The 11,559-nt window shown below is 33.2% G+C and overlaps 1 protein-coding gene across 2 annotated transcripts; it reads left to right on the top strand.

The window, feature by feature from the left end:
* The first annotated feature begins 1,559 nt into the window (after positions 1–1,559).
* LOC106065269 (ATP synthase-coupling factor 6, mitochondrial-like) lies at positions 1,560–7,560 on the top strand. Of its 2 annotated transcripts, none has more exons than XM_056010921.1 (4): positions 1,560–1,710; positions 5,954–6,102; positions 6,691–6,824; positions 7,342–7,560. In XM_056010921.1, the coding sequence occupies exons 2-4, from the start codon at positions 5,960–5,962 to the stop codon at positions 7,494–7,496; spliced, it is 432 nt and encodes a 143-aa protein (XP_055866896.1). In that variant the 5' UTR covers positions 1,560–1,710; positions 5,954–5,959; the 3' UTR covers positions 7,497–7,560. The 2 variants fall into 2 exon arrangements, with proteins under 2 accessions (XP_055866896.1, XP_055866897.1); XM_056010922.1 differs by lacking the exon at positions 1,560–1,710 and adding an exon at positions 1,740–1,801.
* The last annotated feature ends 3,999 nt before the right edge of the window (positions 7,561–11,559 follow it).

The raw sequence follows: 11,559 nt of genomic DNA, 5'->3' as shown, positions 1-11,559 counted from the left end.
CAATTAGATAGAGCCATCGTTTGTCTAATACATGCCTAACGGCTGTCTGTGTCGGCTCTATCGAAGTTGTTAGTGAATGGATGCTGCGGGGGTGGGGGAGGGGCTAGCTGGAGCTTGTGACCTTTGACCACTGGTGTGGTAATTTGCATACAGGCGAAATGACTCTGGATCAGAAGAATGTTTTTTTGGACATTCCGATGGTCTAGAGGCTAGTTTCGCTTGGTGCGTTATCGCTAGGCGGTGGTGTCGAATCCAGTGTCACAGGTTCGAGCCTCGGTCGGCGCAGTCCCTTATTTTCGTAGCATTTTAATTCACTACTTTCTCTCTTAAAAACTTGGTCCCTGGTGCTGTTATTCATTTATGTTTAATATATGTATGTATCATTTGTTTCAGCACCTAGCTTCAACTCTATGTTTACATTTACGATTACAGCATTATTGCTCGTACCCACTGAAGCTTCTATATGTAATGTGTTTATGTTGTCCACTTGTCTTTGTGAGAGATAAACAATTAGATAGAGCCATCGTTTGTCTAATACATGCCTAACGGCTGTCTGTGTCGGCTCTATCGAAGTTGTTAGTGAATGGATGCTGCGGGGGTGGGGGAGGGGCTAGCTGGAGCTTGTGACCTTTGACCACTGGTGTGGTAATTTGCATACAGGCGAAATGACTCTGGATCAGAAGAATGTTTTTTTGGACATTCCGATGGTCTAGAGGCTAGTTTCGCTTGGTGCGTTATCGCTAGGCGGTGGTGTCGAATCCAGTGTCACAGGTTCGAGCCTCGGTCGGCGCAGTCCCTTATTTTCGTAGCATTTTAATTCACTACTTTCTCTCTTAAAAACTTGGTCCCTGGTGCTGTTATTCATTTATGTTTAATATATGTATGTATCATTTGTTTCAGCACCTAGCTTCAACTCTATGTTTACATTTACGATTACAGCATTATTGCTCGTACCCACTGAAGCTTCTATATGTAATGTGTTTATGTTGTCCACTTGTCTTTGTGAGAGATAAACAATTAGATAGAGCCATCGTTTGTCTAATACATGCCTAACGGCTGTCTGTGTCGGCTCTATCGAAGTTGTTAGTGAATGGATGCTGCGGGGGTGGGGGAGGGGCTAGCTGGAGCTTGTGACCTTTGACCACTGGTGTGGTAATTTGCATACAGGCGAAATGACTCTGGATCAGAAGAATGTTTTTTTGGACATTCCGATGGTCTAGAGGCTAGTTTCGCTTGGTGCGTTATCGCTAGGCGGTGGTGTCGAATCCAGTGTCACAGGTTCGAGCCTCGGTCGGCGCAGTCCCTTATTTTCGTAGCATTTTAATTCACTACTTTCTCTCTTAAAAACTTGGTCCCTGGTGCTGTTATTCATTTATGTTTAATATATGTATGTATCATTTGTTTCAGCACCTAGCTTCAACTCTATGTTTACATTTATTGAATGGATAACATTAACATAACATCCATGCCAGAAAGTTGGAGGGGGGGGGGTGAAGGGTAGCCTACTGAGCGTTACAAAAATTATAAAAGAGGTAGACACGTAAGTCAAAAGTTTGGGAAACACTGATCTAAGGAATTCTCCACCCCTATTCTTAGCATTTAATTTCTTTTTTTTTTTGTATGGATCAGTGCTATTGTATTGACTTTCTTACTTTTTCATTATAAGAGCTCTTTGCACTACTTCCCAGGTCCTCAGTGTGTTGAGAAAAGGTAAGGTCAAATGCAAATTCACAATTTAAATCTAATCTCTTCTAGATTTATATAGATTTTATATCTAGATTAAGATCTCAGTTTAATTGAGGTATCTACTAATCTAGATTCTGAAACCAGTCATTGAGTCTAGATCTAGAGTCTAGATCTATATTAATTATTAGATATTAGATTACAATCTTCATAATCTTGAATCTACAGACTACAGTACAGAGAGTGACACTGAGTGACAGAGTCATGAGAGTCTCACTCTCAGTCACAGTCTCAGCAGAGATTTAGATCTAGATTCTAGATCTAGTAGTAGATCTAGATTCTAGATCTATCTAAATCTAGATCTAGAATATTCTAGAATCAAGATTGTTTTATAATAATGATTAATTATCGAAAAAAAAACAACTAAAAAGCTTTTGCCAGGCCAATATGATGTTGAATATCAATGAATATAGTTACAATATAGTAGATCTATATAGTAATATAGATAGATCTAGTAGGGAGGTGAAAAAAAAATATCTTTGAAAAAACACATTTTCGTTAGTACATCATTTAAATACTTTAAAAGAAATTTCTAATAATGGTGTACACTGTAGACTGTAAGTGTAGAAACTATGACTGTATGTAAGTATGTATAATGTTTAACAGTAAGAAAGTTATGATTTTTCTGTGGCGTTTTGACCTCACTTTGGTTGACGTGGAACAAGTGAGAAGAGAGCTTGTTGCTGGCTCAGCCAGCGAGACACACACCCCAGGTCAAAAGTTAAAAAGTTGGAATTGAGTTTCGTAGACGATAGATCTACTTATTAAATACGAAATTTAATAGTAGATAGACTAGTATTCGTAGTAAATTTCTAGCTCACAAATCTGATTTCATTTATATATATGAACTTCACTTGTTTAAAATGTAAATATTGATGAAATAAACAAATTATCTGGTCTAGATCTACAAGAAATGTCAGAGAGGTGTGGACATAATTACAGCATTATGATGGCAGAAAATAACAAAATATTTAAACATTCAGATCAAAATCCCCTGAAACAATTTTTTTTTTAAATGCGTTTTTTTTTAAATTGCAAGGTAAAAACTCTTGAAAATTATAGATCTAGATCTGTAGCTAATAATATCTGCTACAAGATTATAATTTCACTTGTTGGTGACAAACAATATCATCTTCTATAAAAAAAAACAAAAAAAAAAAATGAAAAGTCAATTGAGGTCAATGTAATTTTTTTTTTTTCAAGTTTGTATGATGTTGATGATAAATCGATCTGAAAATTGGTAGGAATATAGCCAGACATATGTACTATTAGCAGGAAAAAAATCAACACATGGTATGACTTACCTGTGATAAGTATCAGCAAAATAAAAATGTATATTTATATATATACTTTCAATGCAAAATATTTAAATTAATATTTTTTTTTTCAAAAAATTGTCAAAGACAAAAATGTTCTCCATCATCTAAAGGAATTGAATTCACTCTTTTTAGCAATGATATCTTTACATTTACTGAGCATAATCGATTTCAAACAAAGACCTATGTAGCAGTAAATAAAACTCTGTCTCAAGATTTTACGTCATTTTTGGACACATGAACTTCCATAATTTCACCTCCCTAAATATAGTATTATATAATAGGATAGTAATTATTAAATAAATAAATTTATAAATTACTATCCTATAGAGAGAGATAGATGATTGTATATTAATATTATAATATACTATAATCTAGATCTAGTAACTACTAACTAGAGTTATTTGTTAACTAAAGTACTAGTAACTAGACTAGAGACAGAGTCAGTAGAGACTAGAGTGGAGTCTAGATTCTGACTAGATCCATAGGGCCTGGGGGGGGGGCATAGATCAAGATCTACATACTCATGATACTACAACTAGTACACGTCTTTAGACTAACTTTAATTTAGAGTAAACTAGTTGAGACTCTAGAATCTAGATCTATGGTATATCTAGTTACTGTACTAGATAGATTTACTACTAATTCAGACTATGTATACTTAAGTTATAGTTAAGAATAAATCTAGATCTAGGTTTTTAGTTTATATAATTATAATAATTCATTAATTTACATTTGTCTTGTATTATTTTTAAAATAATAATCACTGTGACACCTGTATGGCAATTAGTCTTTTCTTATACACATCCCCTCATGCATTTATATAACTGAAATGAAAGAATTAGATGTGATTGAAATATTTTTAATTACATTAATGTTCAATATGATTTACAAGGCATTTAATATTTTAGTTATAATGGTCAAAATTTGTTTGGCACTGCCACATCTACTCCACCTCTCTTTGACTTAAGAATTTATTTTAACAATGCATAGTGAGACTGTGGGCAGGGGGGGGGGGATTTATAGATGTTTTCATTTTTTTTTTGTTCTAGGTCTCACCATCAATATGTAGCTATAAAAATTTAAAAAATGCCAAAAAAAATTGTCATGATTTGGCTTAACATGTTTAATAAGGCATCTTTAATCAAGATCAATCTAGATATATATATATAGAGTCTGTAGAGATATATCCAAATTCAATTAAAGATCTCGATAGAATGGAATGTACTGAAAAATGAATCCATCATTAGTATGATTAGTTCTAGTTGTGGTGGAAGACATCAAGTAAGGTGGGCCTGTTAGAAACTATTTTTTTTGTTTTAGATCTCTCTCTCATGGTGCACTCAAGATGGAAATTATAAAATAAAAAAAAAATAAATGTAATATCAATTTTTGTATTTAATAAAATGCTGTGGGCATGATTGTTACTTACTTCTTGATTATACAAAGTATCTAGTCATTCATCTTATCTACTTGAATAGATGCCATAATTGAAAGTCTTTCCTGCCTTATTGTATTTCTTATTCTTTTTATTTGTTTTAATTTAAGCTATTTTCCATGGGGCTCTACTTACCTCCATCTTAACAAATTGTTGTATATGTTTGAGTGAACATTTCAATACTTTTATTTCAAGTTTTTATCTTTTATTTACATTGGAGTAGCTGCTAAAGATTTTTAATGAAATTGTGAAAGAATACTATTTTTTTTTGTTTTTACCTATTTCACCCTTTGAATCACTTTATTTGTAACTGATTTTTACATTAATGTGATCAATACATTTTAAATATCATGGCTTAGATAATGATAAGTTTTTGTCACTTGATGCATCTCAATCTCACGTGACTCATAACAGTATCGAATGTGAATATTCATTTGATTAAATGTATAAAGTAATTCGAATTCCCAGTATTATTGCCTGTTTCGGGAGATTTTCAAGATGCATTGTGGAAGGCTATTCATTCATTCATTCATTCATCAAACTCCATTAGATTGAGGGCTTAAGAGGCTCAAATCCTTTCTTGCAAAAGCCCTGGACAGAAACCCTGCTGTCTTACATAGAGTATACTTGTCACTATACAGGTCGAGAATTTTTGGTTTCCCTGACCTGTTGAGACAGAGATCTGCAAGTCTGGAGCATTCAAAAAGAATATTAAAATAGTATATGTTTTTTTTTAATGTCATCATATAATTGATCTCTACTATATTTATAACACTATAGATGTAACTGTTTACATTTTATTTATGTTTTAACTCTTTATCTCTGTAATTATTTTCACGTTATGACAGAATTGTTTGTTTTTCACATTGGTACATTCTACCCTGTTATTAAAATTCAATAACATTTTTTTTTTTATCAGAAAATGTTACTTTTGGTATAGAATTATAGGGAACTGCATGCTCTTTTTATACAACACAAATACTAATTTAAAAAAAAACAAGAATTAATTTAATTTAATGGGCTCAAATCTACGATGGTATTTTTAATTAGTAGAGAAAGAGTTAATCTATAAATTCTGATAGCCCACACATTATTATAAGCATTATTATTTATTATTATTTTGCTATAAACTTTTTATATCACTTTGTTTCTAATGAAGTTCAATTTTTAAAATTTTTTTTTTTTTAATTCAATTTTTGCTGCATAATTAAGTACGGTATAAAAGAAAAAAAAATAGATTTAAACCTTTTTTTTTTCTGATGTGATAGAACTTTTTTTTCTCCAAGAAAAAAAAATCAAAATTACATTTTTTTTTCCAACATCTAAGTTTATAGCCAGAATTCCTTTCCAATGGAAAGCTATGTCTTTTATATTGGAAATTTATTTTCTTAATTTTCGTTTTTCACTTTTTGAAGAAAAGCATAATGAAAAGAATTTTAATTTATATCATTCACAGCTAGAAATGCTGCGCCAAGTTCTGCAGAAGGTTGTGCCTCTTGTAACTGTCACAGTTCAGCGCAATTTTGCTGCAACTGCCGTGGCTTCCCAGAATTTAGACCCTATTCAACAACTATTCCTTGATAAAGTTAGAGAATATAAAACTAAGTAAGTGACGTAATGATGTACAGTCAAGTCCATTTATCAGACCACATGATCATTTTGACCCTAATAAAAAATAACCAGCCAGTTTGTTTGTGAACATTTACTATTCAGTTCCCAATTAGCTTAAATCTTGTCTTATTAGCTTGTGGTCTGATTAACCAGACTAGACCATTTAAAAAGTAAAGAAAGTTGAGTACCCCTTTTAGACATGCTAAAAATAAGATAATGTAAAAGTCATGTTTCTATAGCCAATGGTTAATGAGGGTGTTGTGTGGCCAGCTCAAGAACTGCCTTTACTTTTCCAACTAATGTTGGGTACTCAGTAGAGTTAGGTGGATGTACAAAAAGTTAAAAATGCCAGTCTTCACCAAGATTTGAACCCGAGGCCCATGGGTTCAGAAGCCAAGCACTTTATCCCTCACTCACAATGCCTTTCCCTCTTCCATGTGAATGTAGTACGTTTTTAAAATAATTAATTAAAAACAATGTATCATATTTAGATAATGCATTAGGCAGTTAATGTAATAAAAGTTAAACATATAATAATAAATGAATTAATGAAATACATTGTATTTTGTTTTGTTTTTTCAGATCCAAAGGTGGTAAACTTGTAGATGCCACTCCAGAATCTGAAGCACTGTTAAGTGAAATGCTTGGCAATCTGGAGAGAGCTTATGGAGCTAAAGGAGTTGATATGACACAGTTCCCAACCTTAAATTTCACAGGTTAGGCATTTTTTAATTTTTTTTATTTTTTTTTTGATGAAGCAGCTTTTTTTCTTTTTTGACTTGTTAGTAGACAAATAATATGTTTTACATAATGAGCTGACACAATTATAAATAATTAAGAAGGAAAACTTTTTTTTAACAACAGGAACTATAAAAACCTAATTATTTCTATCGGACAGGTCAAAGAGTTTTCAGTTTGAAACAGGCATGTCTTTTCCACATTGTCATGATTTTATTAGAGCCTGGTGGACTTCTGAATGTTCTTAAATATCATTTATTTTTGCTCCATAATCACTTTCTCTTATTTTTTAATTGTATTGTAAAACAAATCTAAATGTAAACAAAGAACACATTACTTTTAAAACAGTTTTTTTTTTAATTTTAAAATTGGCCTTTAATTTATTTCTATTATATGGTTTGGAATATAATTTTCATAAGTTCTTTTTAAACTAATAATTTTCTATTTGATAATTGCCAGTTGTCTTAATCAGTAATTTCCATATCTGTTGTTTAGAACCCACTCTAGTGTGGCCAGGCCTAAGTCCAGAGCAACAAGAGAAGATTAGACAACAGGCAGAGGCAGATGAAGAAGCTGAAGCGAAACGCCTTGCACTGATTAAGGCTGAAGAGCCCAGATCAAGTATAATAGAAGGCTATGAAGCTGAATAATTTGAAATGTTGATTGCAAATATTATATTTATATTAAAGTAGATGTTAAAGGTTAACAGTAAAATGTTTGACTTTGTTTATAATTTATTGAAGTAATCACTGTACACAGAGAAGAGTTCAATAATGGAAAAGAAAAATTTTCAACAATGTCATTGGTTATTGTTTTTATTGCCCTTTTTTTTTTTTTCATCATCTTTATAGTTGTAATATTTCTGCTTTAAAAACAAAACAAAGAAAGAAAAAATAGGACAAAGAATTGATGAAAGCCAAGTATGATTATGACAGGTTTCTTGGACTTAACATCACTGTAGTTTAATCAGAAAGACATTTTTAATTCAAAAATAACATTTTATTTTAAAATCCAATTAGCGAAATGGTTGAAATCCTGATTGAAGAAAGGATTATGACCTACTAATAAAACTGTTTAACACAGACTGGATTTTAACACTTAAATGCTATTTTAGAATTATAAATGTCTTTCTGAGTAAATGTTTTATTTAGCATTTGGTTTTCAAATCTAATTTGGGAAATGGCTGAAATCTTGATTCAAGAAAGAAATTCGACCTATTTAAAAAAAAAGTGTTGTATTTTAATTAGATTTGGGATCAGGAATTAAGCAACCCATTAGAAAGAAACGCAGAAAAGGGGGGGGGGGGGATAAAAAAATCTTGACTACAGCGCATTTGCTAGTATTGAAATACATAATTAAGAAAATTATTCTGTAATTGTGTTTTAAATTTGAATAATTTATATAACATGGTTCTTTCTGTCTCAAGAGACAATTGATGCGCTCAGATAAGTTACTGTTGCTTCTCCTTGATACCCTAACTCAATTCAGGAGCTGCCAATTTTGCCACAGTTCAAGCATGAGTATGAATCAGAAAGGTAGCAGATTTCTTCCTCCTCAGTCCTTTTGTTTTCTGGAAGGACAATCCCAGCATGCAGTCTGTCTCCATCCTGTCCAATTTCCTCCCACAAACATTCATTGATAACCATAGTCCTTGAGTCCCACCTTTAGACGTCTTTGTATGTTCATCTTGGACATCCCTTGGAACTGGTTCCCTCAGCAAACTTAACCATAGAGGAAGCCCTTAGGAAGTTTTTCATCTGGCACGCAACTGACATGTTCAAGCTAATGAAGTCATCTTTGTGTCAATAGTTCAAGGACATAAAAAGATAGTTAATGAAACATGATCTTACCAGGAAATACTCATCATACATCATAGGGAGCAAACATAGAAACAACTTAATCTATCCTCTTGGTACAACTCTCACTGTCATAAAGCAATGTACTGACAACACAGCCAGTGGATCCACTAATCACTTTCTGGCCGGCGGTGGCTAAAAGGTAGCGCCATATCAGGAGATCCTCAGGCTTTCTGCAGTGAAAAGGAGAGGTAGACACAAGAAGCGATGGGAAGACAACAAATTAACGGGTCTACCAATGTAGCAATGCTGACAGAGAGACTGACAACACATCATGTATAGGAAGTACCCCCAAATGGTCCTACAGAAGATTAGTTAAACCTTTACCAGTGGTGACCTTCCCCCAAACGGAAAAAAAAATCCTACGTGCACCTAGCTGGGTGTCTGGAGGACTTTAAGGATGTAATGAAAAAGTAAAAATAAAACAACATTTAATCATCATATTTTTTTTTTTTTTTTTGCTTATAGGCTTTATTTACAGTATTTGGAATCAAAATTTAAATATGTAAGCCCTAATCGATGTTTATTAAGTCTAGTTCGTTTATACTTTTTATTTAATCGGAAAAAAGTGTTTCATATTAATGTTTTGAGTGTTCGTGTACCGGTACTAGAAAACAATTCTTTCTCGAAATGGTCTGGATGGTAGCAGGTTCCCCTCCATCCAGCAAGTACTGTAAGTTCCCTATCGGAAGTTAGTATCTATTCCTGCATTCTGAGCTTCAGAAATTCATCCTTCTGACGTCTACAAGGCACTTTTTCTATAACTTTATAATGCATGTCCAAAAAGATATTTTAAAAGGGTGAGGCTGGCCAATTCGCAATACGAACTATCCAATAAAGACAGACACATCACTGGTCAATAAGCCAGGGACATTGGAGGTAAATATAGCGCACGTATATGGGTGTGATGGTTGTAAGATCATCTTGTTATCTTGTCAAGAATCGCATTTTGAAATTCCTTCAAAAAGCTTGTTGTAGGAAGTGTGTCATATGCTTCTGGAGAAAACTGGATAGGCCCCTACATTTCTATAAGTCCTGTTTATAACTTCAAATGTAAAGTATTTTTAATTTTTTGAATTATTGTCAATTTAGTAGATCTGTAACTGCAAACTACATTTTTTCTCATCCTTTGAAACATTATTGTCCGCCTTGCACCCTCCCTTCCTCCCCCGGTGTAAGTTGCAGGACGTGCCCCCTCCTCCCCCAAGTAAGAAATCCCCCCATGAGGACGCAACTGTCAAGTTTGAGAAATGGTGGATTAAGTATTAGATTAGATCAATGTGGCATTTCTGTAGAACCGATTTGAGGGTTTTAAATGGCCACAAAGGTCTTCATTTTGTTACCTTATTTTCTAGATTGAGTTTGTTGATAGCAGGTAAATAAATTCCTGCACCACCATGTCTGAGACATTCTGTGTGAAAAGTTCTGGTGAGACTTATTGTAAGTCTAAACTCTTGACACTTACAAGCCTTTGCAGCTCTGCTTGTGAATGGGAGTCGAGTATGGCATCATTGGCCAAAGGATATGTCATCCCTTTGCTTTAAGTCAAGTTAGAAAGCTTTTCATCTGATCTACTGTGGATGTAATTGATGTATGTTCCATCTTCCAGCAATTTAAATGGACAAGTAAATGCTGTTGGATCAAAAAACAAACAAACAACAAAACACAAACTTCCCATCTCACACTTGATGAAGATAGACCTAGAGGCAAGTTATCCAATGGTAAAGTGCCTTGCATATTTTTATGGTAAGATGACACAGCTGATTTCTCCAGTATGACAAACAGATCAGTTTTGCTGTCAAGGTCAAAAGTCTAAGTCAAATGAAAGCAATGTAGAGAAATTACTTTCAATTTCTTTTCCAGATTTGCTGCAAAGGGATTTCCTATATTGTGGATCTATATGCTCTTAGACCCACTGAGATAATATTAGTAAGGCAATTCATATCTCAACAGAAAGTTGATGCATTAAATGATTTAAAGTATTCACTTTCTCTATTTAAGGCAAGTCAGAAAATTCTAGAGAGGAAGACTTTTCCCACAGTTCCTGTTTAAAAATTTTTTTTTTTTTTTTTTTTGGTTATCCATTAGCTCAGCTTTCCTAATTTTTCTCTTGTTCAGCCCTTTGGTTCTCTGCACTATGACAGCTCTCCAGTCCATGTCAATGATGGAATTTTTTAGGGTCCACATTGTATTAGTTAGTTGAAGCTTAGATCTAAAGGGAAAAAAAATGTTGACTAAAATTGAATAAATACACATTATGTGTATCAATGATGTTACACAAATCAATTGTTGAAGCCTTAAGGGGTTATTTTGTTTCCATTTCATGTATCATGTTATAATAATGTTATTTATTATTATATCATTTCATTAATAATGTTTGTACTACCATGGTGATCAATCAGGAATTAAAGAAGAAGTAAATTTGTTTTACAAGTTTCAAATATTCCTTAAGAATCGAAGATCATCCTAGCCCAAACTCCCACAGGATGGCAGTGGGCAGGGTTTGCCCCTTTGACTATTAAGACTAAAGTCCAGAGTGTTAACCACGTACACTACCAAGTTTACTATTATCAGGTTTGAATTAAAGTGTAATAACTTTGGTGCATGAGTTTGGTTGGGTAGGGGAGATAAACATGGGAGTGTGCCTTGCCTTGTAACACAATGATGCTAAGTATTTCGGTAAGTATGTGTCAGTAGCCGACACCTAGATTTAACTTTCATACAAGTAAGTGAGAAATGATCAAGACAAAGCTAACAAAGTGGTACTAAGTGACATAACTGGCTTGAGTGCCAAACTAATGAATTTCATTCATATGGGAATAATGACTTGGAGTTTTTAAAAATTTAATAAGAAAAC

Source organism: Biomphalaria glabrata, chromosome 14 (assembly GCF_947242115.1).
Source record: "Biomphalaria glabrata chromosome 14, xgBioGlab47.1, whole genome shotgun sequence".
Classification (NCBI taxonomy): Eukaryota; Metazoa; Mollusca; class Gastropoda; family Planorbidae; genus Biomphalaria; species Biomphalaria glabrata.
The sequence above is the reverse complement of the archived record's forward strand: the minus strand, read 5'-3'. Positions and strand labels throughout refer to the sequence as shown.

Bases quoted from the DNA above. Each gene is read 5' to 3' on its own strand.
- LOC106065269 (XM_056010921.1), top strand. From the start codon at position 5,960: ATGCTGCGCCAAGTTCTGCAGAAGGTTGTGCCTCTTGTAACTGTCACA. The intron at 6,103-6,690 runs GTAAGTGACGTA...TTGTTTTTTCAG, and splicing joins GTTAGAGAATATAAAACTAA to ATCCAAAGGTGGTAAACTTG. The intron at 6,825-7,341 runs GTTAGGCATTTT...TCTGTTGTTTAG, and splicing joins CCCAACCTTAAATTTCACAG to AACCCACTCTAGTGTGGCCA.